This window comes from Gorilla gorilla, chromosome 2 (assembly GCF_029281585.2).
Source record: "Gorilla gorilla gorilla isolate KB3781 chromosome 2, NHGRI_mGorGor1-v2.1_pri, whole genome shotgun sequence".
Taxonomy (NCBI): domain Eukaryota; kingdom Metazoa; phylum Chordata; class Mammalia; order Primates; family Hominidae; genus Gorilla; species Gorilla gorilla.
Genome location: NC_086017.1, coordinates 140,632,761 through 140,658,664, shown reverse-complemented (window position 1 = coordinate 140,658,664; position 25,904 = coordinate 140,632,761). Strand labels below are relative to the sequence as shown.

The 25,904-nt window shown below is 42.9% G+C and overlaps 1 protein-coding gene across 24 annotated transcripts in view; it reads right to left on the bottom strand.

Annotated features, from left to right (window-relative positions):
- The window catches only part of LOC101133243 (intraflagellar transport protein 122 homolog), a 79,921-nt gene that overhangs the window by 52,539 nt on the left and 1,478 nt on the right, over positions 1–25,904 (bottom strand). For 12 of the 24 annotated variants that reach the window (XR_010132919.1, XR_010132918.1, XR_010132921.1 and 9 more), the window contains exons 2-8: positions 17,499–17,565; positions 15,446–15,530; positions 8,765–8,843; positions 6,264–6,340; positions 3,941–4,007; positions 2,785–2,931; positions 828–1,004 (exon numbers count right to left, since the gene is read on the bottom strand). Coding sequence is in view for 20 of the 24 variants with exons in the window: in XM_063704151.1 (XP_063560221.1) it covers positions 828–1,004; positions 2,785–2,931; positions 3,941–4,007; positions 6,264–6,340; positions 8,765–8,843; positions 15,446–15,530; positions 17,499–17,565 (699 nt within the window). In the remaining 4 variants the exon portion in view is untranslated. Of the gene's footprint in view, positions 1–827; positions 1,005–2,784; positions 2,932–3,940; positions 4,008–6,263; positions 6,341–6,561; positions 6,655–8,764; positions 8,844–11,370; positions 11,540–15,445; positions 15,531–17,498; positions 17,566–25,904 lie in introns of those variants that run through there. The other 12 variants (XM_063704148.1, XM_063704147.1, XM_063704159.1 and 9 more) reach the window with 7 other exon arrangements.

Genomic DNA, 25,904 nt, shown 5'->3' with positions numbered 1-25,904 from the left:
CACTGAGATGGGGACCCAAAGCCATACCTTCCTCCTTTACTTGTCCCCACTTCCCAGCCCCCATGACCTCAGGGTGGGATTCTTCCAAGGAAACTCAGGTACTATGGAAAACAGTTTGGAAAGTCTCAAGCTAGATCTCTACTGCCAAACTGAGATATCCTGGCTACCTCAGTTTTCCCCACTCTGGCCTGCCCATGTTTTCCCTACAGGCAATCTCAACTGAAGAGAAGAATGACTAGACAGCCAGGATTTGGGAGCGAAGACTGTGGCTAAGGTAAGGGCTTCCTCTCTGATATACATCCTAGAAAATGCAAGGTAAGGTAAGGGATAGTGTGGGAACAGGCTAAGAAACGTGTCCAGTAATAGAGGAAGTGTTGAGTGATGGGGCATCCACAAAAGGGCACACTTTTCAGCCATTAAAAATCATGTTCTTCGAAGGATTTGTAATGTTACTGGAAAGGTTCATACTATAATGTTAAGTGAAAAAAAAGCAGAATATGACTTAGTTAATTACATGAACACATGAAAAGACTGAGGAGAAATACACTAGATTGCTAACAGTGATTTCCTCAGGGGATGGGGTTTTATCAGAAAAGTTGAACTTTCTCCTTTAGTCTTTTCAGTATTTCCTATAGTTTCTCACAGGATCACTTTATACCCACACACAAGTTTTAAGGGTATGCCTCCTTTTTTTGAAGGCGCTTTCACCCACAGTTCCCCCTAGTCCCTGCACTCCCTTGGCCAAAGAGCTTAACATCTGTCCTGGCAAGTCTGTGTGGGGCCTGGGCCCTTACCAGAAGGGCTCCCACTCATTGGGACACACTCACAAGTTGTCGTCCCTGGGACTGTCGTCTTCTTCCTCTGGTTCTTCCTCCTCTGCCTCACTACCCTGACTACTGTACACTGCTGACTTCAGAGTGGAAGGGATTTCCTGAATATATCTGTTGACAATGACATCCTCGGCATCCTCATTCTCTCTGTTCATCCAGAAACTCTCCCATCGGCTGTAGACAGTAAGTAGTTGTTCAAAATTACATTGCCTAGAACTACACTAAAACTATAATTTAAAATCCTGTCAAGGAGCCCCTGGGGGCCGGGTGCAGTGATTCACGCCTGTAATCCCAGCACTTCAGGAGGCTGAGGCAAGTGAATCGCTCGAGATCAGGAGTTCAAGACCAGCCTGGCCAACATGGTGAAACCCTGTCTCTACCAAAAATACAAAAAATTAGACAGGTGTAGTGGCATGTGCCTGTGATCCAAGCTACTTGGGAGGCTGAGGTGAGAGGATTGCTTGAACCTGGGAGGCAGAGGTTGCAGTGAGCCAAGATCGCATCACTGCACTGCAGCCTGGATGACAGAGTGAGACCCCGTCTCAAAAAAAAAAAAAAAAAGATAACAAAAATAAAAAATAAAAGGAGCCTCTGAACCCTACCTGGAGGAGGACAGCCACCAGGTATACAGGGCCTCCTGCTTCTCATGAATTAAAAATGGTAGCCTAGAGCCACCAAGTCCTCTGCAGCCACAAATCAAACAGCAGGAACTCTGGGGCGGGCTAATGGCCTTTGACAGCATTAGACATGCATGGTACAGCATGGGCCAGAAAAAATTATTCAGGAAGAAGCATAATAACCTTCCAAACAACCTTCTAAATCAAGTAGGCAACCATCTGTAAAATGACATTGAGCTGGTAAACAAGTAGGACCTTTCATTTACCTTCAGAGGACTCTGTAAAGGATACTGATGGTTTAATAATATTATAGGATATATAAAGAGCATACAGGGTCAGGCACAGTGGCTCACACCTGTAATCCCAGCACTTTGGGAGGCTGAGGTGGGTGGATAACCTGAGGTCAGGAGTTCAAGACCAGCCTGGCCAACATGGTGAAACCCTGTCTCTACTAAAAATACAAAAAATTAGCCATGTGTGGTGGCAACAAAAAATTAGACAGGCGTGGTGGCAGGCACCTGTAATCCCAGCTACTCAGGAGGCTGAGACAGGAGAACTGCGTGAACCCGAGAGGTGGAGGTTGCAGTGAGCCGAGATTGTGCCACTGCACTCCAAGCTGGGCAACCGAGCGAGACTCCATCTCAAAAAAAAAAAAAAAAAAAAAAAAAAAAGCGCATATAATTAGTTTACTCTCAAAGTCACATGGACATAGAAAGGAAAGTGTGTATAAAATTTGAGGAGGTAGGTGCCAATTGTTTGTGTATCTCTAGGCTTTAGGGACGTCTGTAGACTTAATTTTGACTTTCTGACAAGGGCAAAAAAAGGCTCATGAAAAAGCTATTTATTAACAGGTGGGCACATATTCTGCCCAAACTTGGAGGGAAGAACTAAAAAAGGAAAGGCAAAAATAAAGCCACAGCAAAGAGCTCCACTATTGATTCATAAGGAAATGGTCCTGCTGCATCACTCACACACCACACACACACACACACACACACCATACTCATGTACATGTACACGTACACATGTGTGCATGCACATGTGCGCAGACACACACGCCACACACACACTTTGGCCTGTCCTAAATAGCTCATCTGCTTTGCTAAAATGTCCAGGATTCATTCCAAAACTCAACTTTTGAGGAGGCTCTTAATAAATTCCATACATTCTCAGGTAGCAGGACTGTTAAAAAAAAAATCCATACAAATGGGACAGGTTCTAAAACAGACCATTCAAGTGAGGTGAGAAGCCTTTGAATGTAGGGAGACCTCAGGAAGACAAAAAAGCCCTTCTTCATGATGGTGTTTGTTCTAGAAGGAGGACAACTTTAAGAGTACCTTGAAGGGTTCCAGCAGATGGACCATACTGGCGAGAGGGAGCCCCCCGGCCGCTCGATCTTTACTTTCTCCTCGCCATTTTTGTTCCGTATGCTGATGATCCCATTGAACATCCCCAGCGCCAGGTACTGACCATCATTTGTCCAGCTGTGTACACAACCAACAAAAGGCATGGGGATAGGGGAAGCACACCACAGAAGGTAAAACTAGTGAGGATGATGCCTTGGTTTGAAATAAAAGTCTGATGAGGCAGCAACAGCTGGGATATGGTTTCATTATTGCCGGTCCTGACATAAAGTCAGAAGATCAAACTTAAAATGCTATTTAGTTCTGTAATAAACAGTGAGAAGTGAAGGCACCATTTGGTGCCTTTTTCTGAGCTCCCCCCAGCCCTCTGTACATACCTCTATGACAGCCCTTAGCTTGTGCCTACATCTCTGAGCCAGCCACCACTTCCCACTCTCCATCTCAATCCCCTCCCACCTAAAGAGCACCTTAAGAACAGACTTGGTGTCTTCCAACCCCTAGACCAGTGCTTGCTTTGTACAAGGTGCTCAACAGATGCTGAACGGAAGGCATATACTCCTAGAAGTTGAACAGCAAGAATAGCTACCATTTCGAGTGTCTACTGTACACCAGGTACTGTCCTGCAAGCTTTACACTCATGAGTTTGTGTGCATTTCACAACAATCTCGTCAAGTCAGTATTTTTATCCCTATCTGTCAGATGAGGAACGTAAAGCTCCAGCTCAGAAAGATTTAGTAACTTTCCTGAGGTCACACGGCCTGTCAATGACAGATTCTGGATTCTAATCCAGGTCTAGCATCAAAGTGTGGGAGGGAAAGCTTTCTTCCCCACACATGCTGCCTGGACAATGACAGCCTCACATTTTCAACAAGCCTCCACTCAGTATAGCTGGATGTTGAGGCTTGTTGCTAGGTAACTGCATGAAGGCAACTTGTAGTTCTCTTTTGCTTCATGATCAAAGGCACAAGTCTTTCCCATCGAGGAGACGAAAAAAGAAGAAAAAAGGAAATACAGGGGCCTAAACCAACTACCTAACACAAGACCTTCTCTGCTGCATGAAATAATTGGATTTTGAGAGTCTGTGTGGAAGATGAAGGAACATAAATCTTATCGTCAGAGCTGCACTTACCTGCAGCAGATGATCTTGCTGCTTGATTTGTGTTTGGAGACAGACTTCTGTTCAGGAGACCACAACCCTTCAATGCACAATAATATAAAAGAAGATGGATTGGTTGGAATACTACCCAGCAATAAAAAGGAACAAATAATTGAAACATACAACAACTTAGATGGATCTCCAGGATTTTATGCTGAATGAAAAAACATAATCTCAAAAGGTCATATACTGTACGATTCCATTTATATAACATTCTTGAATGACAAAATTATAGAAATGGAGAACAGATTTGTGGTTACCAGGGTTTGGAGATAACTGGAGGTAAGGTGAGTAGATAGGACACTAAGTGGTAACTGCATGGTGATGGCTTAGTTCTGTGTCACGCTGGTGCTAATCTACACATGCGATAAAACAACAGAACTATATAATATACACATTTTGTGCCAGTCTCAGTTTCCTGGTCTTGATATTGTATAATATTTACATAAGATGGATCCACTGGGGGAAACTGGATGAAAAGTACATAGACTTCTTGGTACCATCTTTGTAACTTACTATGAATCTATCATTCTTTCAGAAGAAAAATAAGATAGATTGATAAAGTTCTAGCCAACTTTTCAGGGATTTGACTCTCAAAGAAATGACAGTTTCATTGTTTATAACTTTGACACTGCAACCAGAGTATAACCTAGCATTTAAAATAACAATGATGCTTTCTGAAAATCTAGTTTTCTTTCATAGGTCTCAATCACAACACATGACTCTATCTGAGCTGTGCCTCTCCCATGGCACACTGGTCACATAAGGCTTGCTCCCCCCTGTCCCAGATGCCCTGGCTCAGTGCCTCATAGCAAGTGTATGTCTAGACAACATAAGCAAATTCTTCTATTTGCCAAGTTGCGAAGTACAATCAAGAAGATAACTCCAGTGCACAAATACACGGCCAAATGCAACATCAAACAAGTTATTTTTTTGCCTTTCCCCTGGTCCAGAATGCTTCCTCCAAACATTTTGACGTGTGCACATGTTATCTGTGTTCCACTAAGCCTGCCTGGAGCCCCCAGCTGGAAGAAACTCCTTCCTCCTGGGCCTCCTTCAGCAGTGCTTAGCAGAGCAGGCTCTGTATGCAATCACCTGGTCTAAAGTCCAAGCCCTGGTTCCTCCACTTACTAGCTAAGGGACCTCTACCTCTTTTTCATCAGTAGGGTGGGAATGAGAATAATACCTGACACCTCAGGGGCTGTCATAAAGCTCAAATAGAAATTCATTTCTAATCCTTAGAACAGTGCCTAGCACACTGGAAGCATTCAACAAATACTAGTACTTAATATTATATATTTTTTAATCCCACCTTCCCCTAAGACCACAAGCTCCTTGAGGGTAGGGATTCTATTTTGCCTTTTTAATATTCCAGTGTAAGCACACAGACCAGTGCTTCACATGAAGAAAATGCTATAAAATATGTTAAACAAATGACAGGCCTTTCTCCATGTATTTATACAATTGGCTTTCAATTCCATTCTCTCTTTTGAACCTCAGAACCAGAACCGTATCAGTGAGACACAGTGAGTAGCATGCTCCTTTTAGATAAGGGAACTGGAACACTGAGAGGGATTAGGCTTCTGACTCCTCATCTAGTGACTTCATTGTATCCACTAGCAACGAACACAGACTGATAGAGCTGAAAACAGAATCAACCATTAATGGAAATAACCTACAAGCCTCTGCCCAATTTCACTCCCTTCCTCCCTCCACAGACATTTTACTGACACCTCTTTTGTGCCAGTACTACACCAGTGCTGTAATGCTGGCACGGGACCGTGGCCAGGATGAACTCCTCAAGGTGTTCAGCCCCTCAGGGAGGACAGCTACAGCCACCTAAACCAGTAATGATGACAAACTGCACAAGAAGTAGAACTGCAACAGTGAAGAATTTCACATATACATAGATGTGGGTCAATACAAAGGTGAGGACAACTGCACTGTCTCTGCCAGGGTGAGTCAGGGAAGGCTTCCCAGAGGGAGCAACACCAACGGAAGGCTTCCCAAAGGCAGCAACACCAAGTTATGCCTGTGCCCTCCCAATCTTCTTACCATTTCCTTTGCTGGGGCCCTTCCTGTAGTCTCTGATGTCTTACCAGAGTAAAGGTCACCATTCACTGTCTTGGTTTCCACACAATTTAAAGAATAACTGTCAGCCTCCCCTCAGCCATTGAAGGTAGAGAAGTAGTATTAACTCTCTCAGGATAAAATCACCATATTCTGAATGCATTTCAGCATTTTTAGCCCAGATTTTCAGTTATTCCAGCACAGGACATCAGGAATCAGAACGTACCAAAGTCACTGGAGGAACAAGATGCCAGTTGATGAGTAACAGGATTGTAGGAGACACATTGTATAGCATCATTGTGCCTGGGAAGTAAACAACTGTAGATTACTATGCAGCAAACCACAAAGATTTCAATGGCTACAACTGAAGATTTTAATAATGAGCCCACAACCTCTGACTTTAGACCACATGCTCTTCTGCAAGTGACCAACAAAAAGCACAGAAATTAATTCTCCCACTCCTAAAGAATTAATTCTCCTTCTCCTCACCCACTGTTTTCTTATTTGTAGAGATGGGGACTCACTTTTGGCCAGGTTGGTTTTGAACGCTTGGCCTCAAGCAATCCTCCCACTTTGGCCTTTAGGTGCTTTATTTGTGGCTGTTACTCTTACTGTTTTGTGGAGGCCCAGAAATGTAAGATGGAGGTGCAATGAAGACATCACAGACCAAGATCTGGAAACATGACAAATCCTTAGACAACAATGAAAGCTGAGCAAATCATGTACCATGCAAGGCGTCTCAACCCCAGTTTTAGTCCTTCACTTGTGGGTAATACTTTACTTACAACTTCACTCATTCATTCATTCCTTCAAAAATTGTTTGTTGATTTGTACACTCATGTTCATAGCAGCATTATTCATAATAGCTAAGAAGCAGAAGCAACACAAGTGTCCATCAACAGATGAATGGATAAAGAAAATGTGGTCTATATATACAATGGAATAATATTCAGACTTAAAAAGGAAGGAAGCTGAGCCCAGTGGCTCACACCTGTAATCCCAGCAGTTTGGGGGGCCAAGGGAGAAGGATTGCTTGAGCTCAGGAGTCATAGTGAGACCTCATCTTCATAAAAAAAAAAAAAAATAAAGAAAAAAAAAGAAGTAAATTCTGACACATGCTACAACACAGAAAGTAAATTCTGACACATGCTACAACACAGATGAGCCTTGAGGACATTACATGAAATGAAATAAACAAGCCACAAAAGAACAAACATTGTATGACTCTACTTATATGAGGTATGTAAAGCAGTCAATCTCAGAGAGACAGAAAATAGAATGGTGGTTTTCAGGGGCTGGGGGTAGGAGAGAAGGGTGAGTAGGTATTTGAAGGATATAGAATTTTAGTTTAGCAGGATAAAAGAGTTTGGGAGATTGGTTGCACAACAATGTAAATGTATTTAACATTAAACTGTAAACTTAAAAAGTAGTTAATATGATAAATTTTATGTCATGTATATTTTACCACAATTGAAAAGAGGCCAGGTGCAGTGGCTCGTATCTGTAATCCCAGTACTTTGAGAGGACTGCTTGAGCCCAGGAGTTCAAGACCAGTACGGGCAACAAAGTGAAACCCTGTCTCTACCAAGAAAAAAAAAAAATTAAAAATTGGCCAGGTGTGGTGGTGTGCACCTGCAGTTCCAGCTATTTGAGAAGCTGAAGAAAGAGGATTATTTGAGCCTGGAAGGTTGTAGTTGCAGTGAGCTAGGTACCACTGCACTGTAGCCTGGGAGACAGAGCAAGACTGAAAAGAAAGGAAGGAAGGAGGGAGGGAGGGAGGGAGGGAGGGAAGGAAGGAAGGAAGGAAAATTGGTGAGTACCAATTATGGGCTAGGCATTGTATCAGGGACACAAGAGTGAGAAAAAAAAAAATAGATGCAGTCAGGAGATCGAGACCATCCTAGCTAACATGGTGAAACCCTATCTCTACTAAAAATACAAAAAATTAGCCAGGTGTGGTGGTGGGCGCCTATAGTCCCAGCTACTCGGGAGGCTGAGGCAGGAGAATGGCGTGAACCTGGGAGGTGGAGCTTGCAGTGAGCCAAGATCGCACCACTGCACTCCAGCCTGGGCAACAGAGCAAGACTCTGTCTCAAAAAAACAAAACAAAACAAAACAAAAAATAGATGCAGTATCTGTTCTTATGGAACTTACAGGCCAATGAGCAATACTGATCAGTCACCAGAATAAACCTAAAACTGCAATTGTGAGAAATGCCTCGAAAGAGACCTGTTCCAGTCTAGAGAGGCAGGAAAGTCCTTACAAAGAAACTGACATTTGAGTCTGAGATCTGCAGGGTAAATAGGGACCAACTAGTAGAGGAACAGGGGAAGAACACAGCAGATCCCCAATAGTAAGAGGAGGCCTGGAGCACACTGACCCCAAGTTTCTGACATTTGACACTGGGTGGATATAAGGCCATTCACTGAGACAGGGACACTGGAAGATGACAGGTTGGGGGTGGGATAAAGTCTACAATGTCAGATGAACTGAGATGAGCTACATGAAAGCACCTAGCCCAGTGCTGGCCACGCCAGTAAGTGGCCAAGAAATATTCATTAACTTATTCACTACTCAACCTTCCTATACCAACCACACACACCCACAACTTAATTTCAAGTTCAATTTAAGAGAAAAAAGTTTTCTCCTACATCTTTTCTAAGAGGCTTTTGCTGCAATTATTCAATAAGCATCAAACTCATAATACTGTACACCTAAGTTACTTACGTGTACTTCAGAATGCCTTCCAGTTTTGATGTCCAGATAATAACGCTTTTGTCAGCTGATCCAGAAGCAAAGCGCTTGCCTAAAAGTGTTTGTAAAATGGAAAGTCTCACATTTATCTTAAACCAGCATTTCCCAGAGAGAATTCTTTAGAAAACTAGTTCTTTAAGGTACCTAATAAGTGTTAGCTTCTTTCCTAGTTCTTATCAGTACTGGGAGGCAGGACCTTGGAGTCAGAATATTTGGGTTCCAAACCTGCTTTGTCTGACACTGAGTAAACAAAGATGTACTGGGAGCCTACTACATGTAGCTGCCATGTTCTATGCTAGGGATTAAGTAATGATTAAAACACACATGATCCCTACTTTCATAAAGTTCAGTCAAGTGTTAAGAAGTACACATCAAATTAATCTAACACAAATACAACATGGTAAGACACGGATCCTATGAAAGAGAATAACTGGGGAACCTGATTTTCTTTTTTACTTAAATTTTTATTTTTGACAAATAATTATATCTACTTATGAAGTACAATGTGGTATTTTATATACATACACATTGAAGAATGATTAAGCTAATTAACATATCCATCACTGCAGATACTTATTTTTTTATAGTGAGAACATTTAAAATCTATTCCTGGCCGGGAACAGTGGCTCACACCTGTAATCCCAGCACTTTGGAGGGCTGAGGCGGGTGGATCACGAGGTCAGGAGATCGAGACCATCCTGGCTAACACGGTGAAACCCCGTCTCTACTAAAAATACAAAAACAAAATTAGCCGGCCTGGTGACGGGCGCCTGTAGTCCCAGCTACTCCGGAGGCTGAGGTGGGAAAATGGAGTGAACCCAGGAGGTGGAGCTTGCAGTGAGCCGAGATCGCGCCACTGCACTCCAGCCTGGGCAACAGAGCGAGACTCCATCTCAAAAAAAAAAAAAAAAAAAAAAAAACTATTCCGGTGCCAGTTTTGAAATATACGCTATTATTAACTATGGTCACCATGCTGTGCAATAGATCTCAAAAATGTACTCCTTTTGTCTGACTGAAACTACCCTTTGGTCGACATCTCCTGGGGGACCTAATTTAGATGAGGGAACATTTCTCTAAGGATGAGATCCTTCAGTGGAGACCTAAAGGATGAGCAGAGCTTAGCCAGATGTAGAGAGGAGACAGACCCATCCACATGGATGGAACAGATGTACAAAGGCCCTGAAGCAGGAAAAGCCTGGCATGTCTGAGGGAATGAGCGGAGTCATCATGGAATGGAGGGAAGGGTGAGGTGGGTTGTGGAAGGATCTCTTGGGACCTCAGGGACACAGCAGAGGCCTTGCTCTTTATCCTAAAGCAATGGGAAGCCAAAGAAAGGTTTTAAGCAAAGAGTGATAGATCAGATTCGCATTTTCATACTACTTGGGCTTTATGAAGGAACAGACATGAGAGAGGCAACATATAACAAGTAATTTGTTATTAATTACACTGTTCCACATTTATAAGCATTTGGAAGAGGATCACGGTACCATGGCAGCAAATAACGAGGTCTTCACCTACTCTGGTGAGAGATGAGGATTAAGAGGTAAGTATGTGCCACATTCTGTACATCTTAAGGACTTTTAGACTTTATTCACAGGGCAAGTGGAAGGTGACCTTGGGCAAGTCACTGTTCTCTGAGCCTCAATGACTTCATCCGAAACACAGAGGAACAGTATCTTCCTCAGAGTCTTTTTATGGGAGTCAACTAAGATAGTATCTGTAAAGTACCTTTTTTTTGAGACTAAGTCTCACTCTGTTGCCCAGGCTATAGTGCAGTGGCACGATCTCAGCTCACCGCAACCTCCGACTCCCGGATTCAAGCGATTATCCTGCCTCAGCCTGCCGAGTAGCTGGGACTACAGGTGCCCACCACCACACCCGGCTAATTTTTTGTATTTTTAGTAGAGATGCGGTTTCTCCATGTTGGGCAGGCTGGTCTCAAACTCCTGACCTCAGGTGATCCGCCTCCCAAAGTGCTGGGATTACAGGCATGAGTCACCACGACTGGCCCTTTTTGAGACGGAGTCTAGCTCTGTCACCCAGGCCAGAGAGCAGTGGCATAATCTCAGCTCACTGCAATCTCCGCCTCCCAGGTTCAAGCAATTCTCCTGCCTCAGCCTCCCAAGTAGTTGGGATTACAGGCACACACCACCATGCCCGGCTAATTTTTATATATTTAGTACAGACGAGGTTTCACTGTGTTGGCCAGGCTTGTCTCAAACTCCTGACCTCATGATCCACCCGCCTTGGCTTCCCAAAGTGCTGAGATCACAAGCATGAGCCACCACACCCGGCCAAGTACCTTTTACAGTAGCTGAAATAGTAGATATTGGGGTGAGCCATATGATATTGCTGCAAATACTAAATAAACAAAGAAACTGCTCTTACTATTTCCATCACTCCTCCCTCATCCTGGTAGGTAGCAGGTGATGGTGACGAAAAGCATAAGCTTTGGGCTCAGAGTCTCTGGGTCAGAATTCCTAGAGCTCTCACTGACCAGCTGCATGACCCTGGTCATGAAAGCTACTGAAGAGCTTTCATTTCCTTATTTGAAAAATGGATACAATGTTAGTATTTACCTCATGGTTGGTGTGAAGATTAAATGAGTGTATGTACCCGTGTACATACAGTTGACCCCTGAACAACATGAGTTTTAACTACATGAGTCCACTTTTACATGTGAATTTTCTTTTGCCTCTGTCTCCCTGGCACAGCATCACCAATCCCTCTTCCTCCTCCTCCTCCTCCTCAGCCTATTCAACCTGAAGACAGTGAAGATGAAGACCTTTATGATGATCCACTTCCATTTAATGAAGAGTAAATATATTTTTCTTTTTTCTCAATTAACATTTTATCTAGCTTATTTTAAGAATACAATATATAATACATATAATATTAAAAATGTGTTAACTGTTTATGTAACAGGTAAGGCTTCTGGTCAACAGTAGGTTATTAATAGTAAAGTTTTGGGGGGTTCAGAAATTACATGCAGATTTTTTATTGCACAGGCAGTGGCACCCCTAACCCTTATGTTGCTTAGAACTGGGCCTGGAATAGAATTTTAAAAAAATTAGCTATTTCTATTATTTCTTCATATTATATTGTTTTTCTTGAACAAAAACACTATGTCTTACATACTTTTATATCATGGTTGCTCATTAAATACTTATTAAACTTGGGCCAGGCATGGTGGTTCACGCCTGTAATCCCAGCACTTTGGGAGGCCGAGGTGGGCAGATCACGAGGTCAGGAGTTTGAGACCAGCCCGACCAACATGGTGAAACCCTGTCTCTACTGAAAATACAAAAATTAGCTAGGCATGGTGGCGCGCGCCTGTAGTCCCAGCTACTCAGGAGGCTGAGGCAGGAGAATCACTTGAACAGGGAGTCGGAGGTTGCCATGAGCCAAGATCGCGCCACTCACTGCACTCCAGCCTGGGCGACAGAGCGAGACTTCATCTCAAAAAAAAAAAAACAAAAAAAACTTAATAAACTTAAGGGAGAAATTAGAAACAAGCAGACTTAAAGAGCAAAGCTGGAATTCAGTGTATCTCAATCTTCAGGTCTAAGAGGAAAAAACCAGTTCTGAGGACTAAAAGACTTCTTAATCATTATACAGGTGTCATGAAGAGGCAGCATGATACACTAGAAAGAACAAGGACCCTGCAGTCAGAGGACCTGGGTTAGGCCTGCCTCTGCCACCATCACCTGTAATTGCTCCAAGTCTGTTTTCTCATCTTTGAGCAGAGATAAGAGTCCCCTTGCTGCCTGCTTCAGAGAGTTGTTGGGAGCATCAAATGAGATGTGTGTGACAGGACTCTGCAAAGTGCTGTGCAAATGCCACTACTGATGGGTCACACTCTGACATCCTCAAGTGCCCTAACGGTGTTGCAGGTCAAAGAGCCCTGCTATGGTTATAAACACCAGAGGCACCAGAGGCCCAATAGCTCTTCTGTACCTACTGGGCCTTATACTGGGCCCTGGACTGACCCACATTCCTCAACAGCCACTAGGATGAGACAGAAACAGTTCAGCTCTCCAGGCTCCCTCCTCACAGGTCTCCCTAAAACATTATTCTGAACTTGAACTCAAACATGCACACACACACACACACACACACACACACACACACACACACACACGACTACCATGGTACAGCACACCTGACTATGAAGCAAGAAATTAGTTTTGTCTTTGGGCCAATCTGCTGCATGGCCTTGGCAAGTCACATGACTTGTCTTTTTTTTTTTTTTTTTTTTTAAGAGACAGAGTCTAGCTCTGTCACCCAGGCCAGATTTTAGGGAGTCTCACTATGTTGCCCAGGCTGGTCTCAAACTCCTGCCTTAAGCAATCTTCCCAACTCAGGCTCCCAGAGTTTTAGGATTACAGTAGGATTATAGGCATGAGCCACCGTGCCTGGCCAATTGTTTATGTCTTTATGCAGGGCTAAAGTGAAGAGACTGGACTAATCAGACTAAAATTATATGCATGAAATTCTGCATACACATGAAGAATTTGCATCTTTCTAGAAAGTGGTCTAAAGCTTCCATCTGATTATCAAAGAGGCCCATCAGCCAAAAGAAGTTAAAAACCTGGGACTGGAATAATCTCCAAGGTTCATTCAAGAATTATAACATTACAATTTTGTGACTTCTTGGCAGTGGCTACAGAATGTTAACTCAATGTTATCCATTTGATACATGAAGAAATCGTGACTCAGACTCAATAACCAGCTCAAACTCACAGAATTCTGGTGTTGGGTTGGGGTTGGAACTCACAACTGTCTCATTCCAAAGCCCATGTTCTTCCCACTAATCCTATGCTGTGGGACAACATGGATTTATTTTAAAATAAATTTAAATCTCAGTTTCATGCACCACTTCCCTTCCTTCCCAACCCACCTGGTACCCCAACTGTAACAATCCTTCAACACCACCAGAACCTACTACTTCTCCATTGCTGTCCTCTCTCACTTCATTATTCAGCCAACAATTCAAGGTTAATGTACATAATTATTTATCTGTATACACTTTCTGCTCCCTTGCCCTCCTACTTCATCTTCAAATGTGCTTGCAAAACCACCTCTGGTTAAATTCACCTCTTCTGCCTCTACAACTATGCAGCTCAAAATCGCTGGAGAAAAAGACACAATCACACCAGCTAATCTCACTTTCAATTCATGATCACAATCTTCAAGAGGGCCCTTCATGTCACTGGGGATCTCACTACACCTCCTGGGTCCACTCGCTGTCCCATTCTCTGAGGCAGTGACTTTACACTTTTTCCTTTCTCTTCAACTCTCTGAAACCTCCCTTCCCCATTGTCACTCTCAGTTCATGTTGCTTCCTATTTCACTGAAGAAAAAAAAAATGGAATTGAGAATTTCCATTAGATTCCTACTACCACATTGTCCCCATCTGCTGGCCTCTGCAGTTCCCACCGTGCCCCTATCTAAAGCAAATACCCCGTCTACGCCCTAGATCCCATCTCCTCTTGCCTATTCAACAACTCTGTTCCAGCAGTTCTCTCCCCTCTCCAACATCATCAACTTTTCTCAAATTCAGCATGTATAAAACTGAATTTCTGATCTTCAACTATAACTTTTCTCTACCTGCAGTCTTTTCCATCTCGGTGGGGGGGCAACTCCAACCTTTCAGTCCTCAGGTCAAAAACTTGACTCCTTTTTCTTCATAGCCCATATCCAATCTGTCAGACAATCCAGTTGGCTCCACCCTCCCATTATATCCAGAGTCTGATAATTTCTCATCACCTCCTCTGCCCCCACAGAGGTCTGAGCCACCATCAGCCCCTGTCTGGATGATGCTTCCTCACACAGATGTCCCAACCCTCACCTCTTGCAGGTTGTTTCCAACTCAGCAACTAGAGGGATCCTTTTAAAATACAAATCAGATCAGATCCCTCCTCTGCTGAGGACCTTTCAGTAGTTCCATTTTGACTCAGAATCAAAATCTTTACGATCTGACCACCCCATGTCTGTTACCACTTTATCCTCATCCTCTACAATTCCCGATTCTCTTTGATCCAGCTCCTAGCAGCCACACCCACACCTGAGGGCCTCTGCAATGGCTCTTCCTCTGCAAAGAGCTCTCTTCCCCCCATGCCCACTGGCACAATCTCATTGCCTCCTGACTTCAAAGTCTTTTTCCTCACCTGTCCTCATCTCAATGAGCCCACCCTCACTAGTCTAATTCGACACTGCACCCAACCCCCTGCCCTGCCCAGCACTCTCAATCCCCCTCATTCTGCTCTACTTTTTCTTCTTCCATAACAGTTATCACCTTCCAGCATACTGCTTAATTTACCTTTTTACTATGTTTACTGTATGTCTTCCCTCATACTTTCTTCCTCCCTCACTTCTCACCACTACCCCATAAAACAGAAGCCCCATAAGGGGAGGGACCACCGTTTTTTTCTCTGAAGTAATTCAAGCACCTTGAACAGTGCCTGGAACATAGATGACCTCAATAAATACTTGCTAGATTGAATGACCAAACTGAAGTCTTAGCAACTTCACTGTCTTCTGAACTTGCAAGTTGTACTCCAGCTTACTAGAAATAATTAAAAAGTGACTAAGGAGAAAAATGAACAATGATGAGGCTATTATAGAGAATGGAAACCCAGAGCAGCCTTTTACCATCCTTCGCATATGCCACACAGTACACAGTGTCTTTGTGTCCCTTGAGGGGCTGAAGTAAGGTGCCATCAGAGGTGTCATAAACCTGGCAAAAGAGACAAATACAGATTATCTATGTGATATCTATTAATCAGAATTCCTGCAGGGTTGCTACTGCTATTTTTGTTTTTATAACAATACGTGTCAATATTCTAAATCTGTAGCCAATAAAAACTGCACTGCAAAACCAAAAACAACATGACTTAAAGTTGGGTAACCATGAAGTAGAGGACCCAGGTCTATGTACTATGTGACCAGGAATATACTACCAATCCTTGAGAACCAAAGGTTCAATTACTCACTCCATGGAAATTCTTTATACTCATCCTTACCTGAATTTGGATATATGACTGATCAAGGCAGGCCCTCCTAAATAAAACTAGCCCATAAAAAGAGCCAGCTACAACATGATTAAATTTTAGTGCCAGCTCTGCACTAAATCAACATAATAGATGTTTCTTTCATATTTGCTACCAAGAGTTTGAAAGTCACAGAACTCTGGGCTTTCAAGTAGGAGGGAATGTTATAAAACCCAACTGTAGGCCAGGCATGGTAGCTCACTCCTGTCATCCCAACACTCTGGGAGGCTGAAGTGGGAGGATTGCTTGAAACCAGGAGTTCAAGACCAGCTTGGGCAACTAAGTGAAACCCCATCTCTACAAAAAATAAAAATAAATAAAAATAAATAAAAATAAAAATTAGGTGGACGAGGTGGTGTGTGTCCACAGTCCTAGCTACTCGGGAGGCTGAGGTGGGAAGGAACCTTAAGCCCAGGAGTTTGAGGCTGCAGTGATCTATGACTGCACTACTGCACACCAGCTTGGGCAACAGAGCACGACCCTGTCTCTAAGAAATAAAATAAAACCCAGCTGTAATATGGATTTAGGTATTTGATAGCCATGTGACATCTATCACTATGTGGAGAGTTTAAAAACACACCATCTGGCCGGGCGCGGTGGCTCACGCCTGTAATCCCAGCACTTTGGGAGGCCGAGGTGGGTGGATTACGAGGTCAGGAGATCGAGACCATCCTGGCTAACACGGAGAAACCCCGTCTCTACTAAAAATACAAAAAATTAGCCGAGCATAGCGGCAGGCGCCTGTAGTCCCAGCTACTCAGGAGGCTGAGGCAGGAGAATGGTGTGAACCCAGGAGGTGGAGCTTGCAGTAAGCCGAGATCGCGTCACTGCACTCCAGCCCGGGCGACAGAGCCAGACTCTGTCTCAAAAAACACACACACACACACACACACACACACACACCATCTGAGAAATCAAGCGGAAACTTTCTGAAATGGTTAGAGTATTGGAAAAGATAACCTGTGTAGAAAAACTAATAGAGTTTGGATTGTTTACACTGCAGAGAAGTCTGCAGAACAATTTAACCATGTTTTAAGATTATGTAGTTAACCATACAAAGAATGGAGATTAATCAGTCTGCGTATCTAGAGACAACAGAGAAGAGGAAGTAGACTTAGACAGAAAGAGAGATCATACAAAGGTTTTTTGGTCAAACATAAGGGGTTCTCTGAAAATTACTTTTATATACCTGGATAGGTTCCAGAGGGAGCTTATGTTATTTGAAAATAGGACAACATCCATATGGAACTGTTTAGATAGGCCAATGCCTAAAAGTTGGGGTCAGGCTATCTGACTTCTCATGGACAGAGCACCGTCAGTCCTGTTGCTTGAATTTTTCTGGGGGACAAAATGTAAACTGACACCAGTCCAGTTTCAAAGGCATTGTGATTGTTTTCAACTCTTTCATGGGTGTCTCAAAGTAAAAAGGGAAAGATTAATGACCCCAAAGGAGGTATTGCTCACAGGTTCTTATCTGATAGTTTACTTGCCTGTTTTAAATAGCCCATTTCCAGCCCTATTAAAAAGTAATAGGGAAAGTTTTCCCACCCTTGCCTTTTTAATCTCAAAAAAAAAAAAAAAAGGTCAAATTTCAGAGTACTCACAAGAGGGAGGTTAGGGAAGCACTTTAAGAGGAAACTAAGACAAAATCCTACCAGTAATCTGCTTCCGGCAGCCAAAATCAGTTGAGTTCCATCAGGCTTAAATGCGATGTCATTTATACTGAACAGAAGACAAGGGAAAAAGACAATTAGGAACCAAAATGATGAAGTCTGCTAATGGCCAGGAAAGTAAACTTTATTTCCATTAAGAAACACTGTGTGTGTACTGAGGAGAAAAAGAATAACTAAGAATTGCATTTGTTGCAAATTCCATTCAACCGCCACACCACAGCAGCCCATTCAATCGTGATCCACTCAGTAGTTAGCTCTTTGTCCTGATTTCCTCTTGTCCAGAAGCCAGACACAAGAAATTATTCAAAGGGTCGACTGTTGAGGGTATTAACTCTTCTAATAATATCATAAAGGCTAGACAACATGAGAGAATGTGTTAAGGGCCAGTAAATCCACAGATACTTACTGAGTCCCTCTTAGGTGCCAGGCACCAACAGATATGAACAGATCATAATCCCTCCCTCCCCTCAGGGAAATTACTATCCAGTGAGAAGGTGTGAATCAGACACTTTCACAAAGAACTACCATATGTCATCAATTCTAAAGCTTACATTTTTTTTTCACATTTTCTCACCTCTGAGGTTAGGATGTGTCTTATAATTGATGATGTTTCAGTGTAACTGGCAGCATTTTTTGCTTTCTTATTGATACACAAAACAATGGTATTTTATAATCAATGACCTATTAGATTGGATGAAATACAGAACAGTACTCTGATAAAGGCTTTAAGAGACACATGAAAACAGGATTCGAAGGAGGAAGACACAGTGATACAGGAGCTAGAAAGAAATTATTTAGCCAGATAGTGAAGGTAAAAGAGTCTTCGGCAGAACTTCCCTTTTAATAAAAAGCAGCCCAAGAAATTATTTTTTTCTAACAAAGAGCAGCCTGAAAAATCGAGCTGCAAACATAGATAGGCAAGCTGAGGGCGGGCGCAGCGGCTCACGCCTGTAATCCCAGCACTCTGGGAGGCCAAGGCAGGAGGAAGACTTGAGGTCAGGAGTTCGAGACCAGCCTGGCCAACATAGTGAAACCTTGTCTCTACTAAAAATACAAAAATTAGCTGGGCATGGTGGTGGGTGGTGAGCGCCTGTAATCCCAGCTACTCGAGAGGCTGAGGCAGGAGAACCACTAGAACCTGGGAGGCAGAGGTTGCAGTGAGCCAAGATCATGCCACTGCACTCCAGTCTGGGCGACAGAGGAAGACTCCGTCTCAAAAAAAACAAATAAACAAATAAATAAAAAGGCAAGCTGGAAGCTTGCACTGGTGAATGCCGGCAGCTGTGCCAATAGAAAAAGGCTACCTGGGGGCCAAGTATGTTCAACATGGAGGTTCTGTCCTCCCTTTAATTTGTCACCACGTGTACAGTAAAGAAACGGGCAACATGGCGCTGGCCACGTAAATAACCATCTGCATAATAAAAGATTAGGGTGGGGGTGGCCAGCTTTTCGCACCCTATGCAAATGACACACCTAGCCCTAACCAGTTTTTCGAAAGTTATGCAAATGAAACACCAATCCAACCAATCTTTTGTGCCCTATGTAAATCAGACACCACCTCCTCAAGCTTATCTATAAAACTTGCATTTCACCACAGAGGTGGCAACTCATTTTTTCGAGAACGCTGTCAGCTGCAGAGAGCTCTTCTCTTTCTTTCGCCTGTTAAACTTCTACTCGTAACCTCACTCTGGTGTGTCCGTGTCCTAGTTTTCCATTGCTGTTGAGACAACAAATCTCGGGTATTTACCCCAGACAATGACGCCGCTTCAACAGCATTTTAATTCAAGGAGAGGATCAGAAAAAGATTAATGAAGATATTTGAAAAAGGTAGGGCTTTTGAAACATGGAGGAGGACACTGGGTAGAGGACATTTCAGGCAGAGAAAATAAAACAAGCAAAGACATGAAAGTGAGAAATAACAAGTGTAAACCAAAAATAAAATTGTAAGCCCCCCCAACCATCTGAATGGACTTCCTCCTCAACCAGGGCTCTTTTAAAATTTAACCTGAGAGACTGTTTCAGGCCATGACGGGAAGTGGGCCTCTGACATGCCTCATTGTACCTCTCCGGCATTAACATCAACACAGACTTTAAGTATGATAAACATTTTAGGCTGGGTGCGGTGCTCATGCCTGTAATCCCAGCATTTTGGGAGGCCGAGGCGGGCGGATCACGAGGTCAGGAGTTTGAGGCCAGCCTGACCAACATGGTGAAACCCTGTCTCAACTAAAAATACAAAAATTAGCCAGGCGTGGTGGCGGGCGCCTGTAATCCCAGCTACTAGGGAGGCTGAGGCAGGAGAATTGCTTGAACCCGGGAGACAGAGGTTGCAGTGAGCCGAGACTGCACCACTGCACTCCAGCCTGGGTGACAGCAAGACTCTGTTTTGCAGGGTGAGAAGAAACATTTTACAACGTATTCTTTCTGAAGCCTAGTACCCGAAGGCTTCCTTTGCAATTAAGAACATGGGTCTCCACAATCCTTTATCTTAACCCAGACATTCCTTTCTGTTGATCCCAGGTCTTTAAACAAACTCAACCAATTGTCAGCCAGAAAATGTTTAAATTTACCTATAGCCTGGAAGCCCTCACTTTGAGTTGTCCTGCCTTTCTGGATCAAACCAATGTATTTCTTAAATGTATCTGATTGATGTCTCATGCCTCCCCAAACTGCACCCCAACCACCGTGGGCACATGTTCTGTGGACCTCCTGAGGGCTGTGTCACTGGCTGTGGTCACTCATATTAGGCTCAGAATAAATCTCTTAAAATATTTTGCAGTTTGACTCTTCTTGTCAACACAAGTAATCAAAATAATTTAATTTGACTGAAACATCTGGCTATGTGCAAGATGTTGCTAGAACATGGAGAAATGAGGCTAGAAAAATGGGCTAGAGCCATATTACAAAGATTTTTCATATGCCCCAGGCAGAGGATTTCATTGGTTCAGGTGACTCTAGTAAGAATGTGTCAAAAACCTGTCAAAACAGACTATTGTTAAGGTTACTACTGAAGTTACTAAAAACAAAACAAAACACAAAAAACAAACAACAACAACAAAAAAACAAAACCCAACCCATAGTAAAAGTTTAGCATGGGATAAACTTGCCAGTGTCAACAAAAAATCAAACTCTGTAAAATATCTGAAGAGATTTATTCTGAGCCAAATATGAGTGACCACAGCCCATGACACAGCCCTCAGGTGGTCCTGAGAACATGTGCCCAAGGTGGTCAGGGTGCAGCTCGGTTTGACACATTTTAGTGAAACATGAGACTTCAATCAAATACATTTAAGAAATGCATTGGTTTGGTCCAGAAAGATGGAACAACTTGAAGCAGGGGGCTTCCAGCTTATAGGTTGATTTAAAATTTTTCTGACAATTGGTTGAGCTTATCTAAGGACCTAGGGTCGGCCGGGCGTGGTGGCTCATGCCTGTAATCCCAGCACTTTGGGAGCCCGAGGTGGGTGGATCACTAGGTCAGGAGACTGAGACCATCCTGGCTAACACGGTGAAACCCCGTCTCTACAAAAAATACAAAAAATTAGCCAAGCATGATGGCAGGCACCTATATTCCCAGCTACACGGGAGGATGAGGCAGGAGAATGGCGTGAACCCGGAAGGTGGAGCTTGCAGTGAGCTGAGATCGCGCCACTACACTCCAGCCTGGGCGACAGAGTGAGACTCCGTCTCAGAAAAAAAAAACAAAAACCTAGGTTCAACAGAAAGGAATGCCTGGGTTAAGATAAAGGATTGTGGCAACCCAAGTACTGTTTGCAGAGGAAGCCTTGAGGTACTAGGCTTTAGAGAGGAGAGTTTGTAAAATGTTTCTTATCATACTTAAAGTCTGTGTTGATGTTAATGCCAGAGAGGTATACTGAGGCATGTTTGACCCCCATTTCCCATCATGGCCTGAAACAGTCTCTCAGGTTAAATTTTAAAAGAGCCCTGGTTGAGAAGGAAATCCATTCAGATGGTTGGGGGGCCTCTGAATTTTATTTTTGGTTTATACCAGTAATCTAAAAATCAAGCTTTTGTCAGTAACTTGGAAGTACACTCTCAATGACAGTACTTCGAACTCTTATTCCAGACAGCACCTGCTGAGCTCTTAAAATGCATTATTTTATTTCATCTCCACAATAATTCTGTGAGGTAGGAATTATTACTCTGTTTTGTAGATGAGGATACCATGGCTCAGAGAGGTCAAGCAGTTTGCCTGATGTCACACAACTAGCAAGTCCAATGGCCAGGATTTCAACTCAGGTCTGACTCTAGAGTCTGTGCTTGTAATTAACGTGCTATGCTGCCTTCTGCTCCCTTGAATTACTGCCAAGTACGTCAAATCTGTTATCCTTCATACTTTAATAACAGTGACTAACATTTATTGAACACATTTATTATTGTGTATGCCAGGTACAGCTTAAATGCTTTACATGTATTAACTCATGTTAACCTCAAAACAACTGTATACCTGTTTCACAGATGAGAAAACTATGGTACAGAGAAGTTAAATAACTTGCCTGAAAATAAAGTGCTACTGAATGGAAATGGAGCCAGGATTCAAACCAAGGCAATCTGTTTTTTTGTTTTTGTTTTTGTTTTTTTTGAGGTGGAGTCTTGCTCTGTCACCCAGGCTGGAGTGCAGTGGCAGGATCCTGGCTCACAGCAACCTCTGCCTCCCAGTTTCAATCGATTCTCCTGCCTTAGCCTCCTGAGTAGCTGGGATGACAGGTGCCTGCCACCACACCCGGGTCATTTTTGTATTTTTAGTAAAGACAGGGTTTTACTATGTTGGCCAGGCTGGTCTCGAACTCCTGACCTCAAGTGATCCATCTGCCTCAGCCTCCCAAAGTGCTGGGATTTTAAGTGTGAGCCACTGCATCCGGCCTCAAACCCAGGCAATCTGGCCTGAAGCCCATGTTTTAACCATTATGCTATGTGGCTGCCATTATCATTGTTGGCATATGTCAAAAAAAGGTATTATTACCTACTTAAGGCATTACATGAAGAATTCAGAAAGCTTTTAATATGGCTCTGTTGACCTGACGCTTCCTTTAATAAAAACTCTTCACAGTTATTCAATATTTAAGAATTGTTAAAGAGTGTAAACTTGGCCAGACATAGTGGCTCACGCCTATAATCCTAGCATTTTGGGAGGCCGAGGCAGGCAGATCACGAGGTCAAGAGATGGAGACCATCCTGGCCAACATGGTGAAACTGTATCTCTACCAAAAATACAGAAATTAGCTGGGCGTGGTGGTGCACACCTGTAGTCCCACCTACTCGGGAGGCTGAGGCAGGAGAATGGCTTGAACCTGGGAGGCGGAGCTTGCAGTGAGCCGAGATTGCACCACTGCACTCCAGCCTGGCAACAGAGCGAGACTCTGTCTCAAAAAAAAAAAAAAAAGAGTGTAAACTTACATTATCTTATTTGATCCTTACGAAAACATAATGTAGTAGACAGGACAGGCACCACTGCCCCGATTTTACCAATGAGGAAACTAAAGTACAGAGAGGCAAGTTGTTTGCTCCTAGTCACAGAGCTGGCTGATAAAGAAGCTGGAACAAGGATGATTATCACACTCTTTCCAGCTGGGCAAACTGAAGCCCTGAGTTTTTCAGCTTCCTCACCATTATGTGGTAACAGACCTGGGCCTTCCTTGTTTCTTACGCTTTCTTCCTCTGAGCCTTGGCACATTTCACATTTTGAGAAGCAGATGGCGGAATAAAAAGTAGGGGGGACGTGGGGCCAGAAAAGCTGATCTCCTATCTGAGCTTTCATTCTCACCTACAAAACAAGGACAGAGAGGTAGCCTCCTACTCACGGGGTGCACAAGCCAGTCTATCCAAAGCGCCTGACACTTGTGGATTGCTATGGTGGATTATTAGATGTTGGAGCAGTGTCTGCACCTCTCATCTAAAGTCATCCTTGGTATGTGGCTTCCTTTCTGCCTTGTACACATATGAGCTCATCAAAGTGATTCCTGTGTGACCTCTTCTTCATAAGGGTCATTTTGGGTTGAATTATCACAAAATCATTTCTGAATGTCTCATTTGAGCCAAGCCTGAACATTCTTCCTCTTAGATATAAAAATTCATTTTCTCTGAATATCTTGAAATTTGCCTTCCTAAAATATAACATATATGTCTGATTTGCCCCAATCTAAACTCTTAATGTACTTAGAATCTGTACATTTCAGTTTAGCTCTGACTTATACAGTCTTCTTTACACTGTGTTAGATATTATCTTGCCTTGCCCCTTTAATTATAGTCATACACAATTTGAAAGCAATGGCCATGTTCTATATATTTGTGGACCCACAGTGCATGGCACTGTCCTAGACATGTAATAAATATAATTATGAAATCACCAGAAACTCAGAATTGGAAAGGACTCTAGACCTTGTCATGCAGTCCATCTGGCCCATCAGGGCAAGAATTCCTTATAGATGGCCATCTAGCCCCTGCTTGAACACTTCAGGGCTGGGAGCTCACTCATTTGCAGGCAGTCTATTCTACTGTAGGACGGTTCTCTCTCCACCTGCCTCTTTTTATAAAAGAGATACACTGTCAGAAGACACACTGTCAGATTCCATTGCAGAGATACAGAGGAATCCTGCAAATTGTCCTCTGACAACCCTGCACCCACCTCACTGTAAACCGATGTCCCACAGTGCCTCTCCAATTCCTGCATCATCTGACCCAGCCCCACTTACTCATTTTGTAATCTTAGGTAACTTACGTCACCTCATTAAATCTCAATTTCTTCATCTTTAAATGAGATAAAAATTCCAACCTCACATGTTGTAGAGAATAAACATGATAACACCTATAAAGACATGTGGACATGTGGCCTATGCCAAGCACTCAGTAAATACTAGCTGGCATGAATGGAGAGTTACAGCAGATGCTAGCCTGATTGGAATACAGTGGGCTAGCCTAATAAGGCATCCTGGTTGAGACGAACCTGGAGCTGTGCATTTAAAGGAGAAAACTAGGGAGTTCATAGAATAAGGGAGCATTTGGGAAGGATCTTCGGGTAGAAAAATAGAGTTTTCAGCTCAACCTAAAAGTATAAATTTAAATGTTGCAAGCCTGATGGGGAGGAGGGTCAAGAGGACCCTCTAGCAAAATGCACGATTTGACATGGAAAGTAATTGGGAATCACTCTAGGTTTATGAGAAGTAGAGTAACAGGATCACAGCAGCAGGTCTTAAAAAAACAGAGTTCCTGCTGCTATGTGAAGGTTAAAATAGAAGCAAAGGAGCAGACCGGGAGACAATGGCTGATTTGGATGTGGAGGACTAATCTTTGACATCTAGGATTTTTTTAGTTCTACTGTCTTTTTTTGTTTGTTTGTTTAGTTTTTTGTTTTGTTTTCATTCTGGGCTATCAGCTGGTATATCTAGCAGCCATCAGGATTGATGGTCTATAGAACCCCTACATCCCTTATCCTAATAGGTTGTCTCAAATCTGTAATGGGCCAAAAACCAGACAACCAATCTTTATTCATCATTCATTCACGTATGAATACATCTACCCACAGTATTTCGTTTTATATATATCTAGTATTTTATTACTATCCATAGTAACAACAACCACTGACCTGTCTCTAGAATAATTTGGAAACGAGTAAGACACAGCCATTGCCTTTAACGGGTTTATTAGACTTCTGAATTAAACAGATTTAAAAAATTAACTCTTATGCTCAACAGACTCTGGAAGTACCACAAGAGAGAAATGAACAAAATTCTGTGCCAGGGGTTGAAAACAGAGCAAATCAGGCTGCATTTGGCCAGCAAATGTTTTATTTGGCCCACACGGTGTTTTGTTTTTTTTCAGAGTGGATGCAAACATTTAAAAATTAGGCCATTTCACATAAAAACCCAGATTCCTAGCTTCTGGTAAAAACAGGAAGAGCTGAGCACACTAGGCCAAATTCCTGCATGGTGGTAATTGGCAGGAGCTGAGCAGCAGCTGCCCCTTTTAGGCCGAGCATGAGCTCTGCAGTTTGCCACACTCTATTACTCTGACATTGAAGCCAAATGTTCAGTTGCCAGCTATCATCAGCTTGTGCTATAGGTACGTTTATAATAAAGTTAAAACTAAAATGATTTTTTAAAACTCAAATCTCTATTAAAAGTACAAATGAAAGATTCACTGATACGCCTGTTTCAAGAAAAATGGGGTACAGAATACAAGACTATTCCTAGGGAAAACATACAATTCCTAGTGTTGAAGATGCAAATAAACATCTCCCATTTATGTTACCTGCCTGTCTCCTGCGGACATTTGAGTTTGCCACGTCTGTAACATAAGGAAAAATTAATGTAGTGGCTGAGAGCGTTGACGTTGGAGTGAGGAAGACCTGAGCTTGAAAGCCGGCTCCAC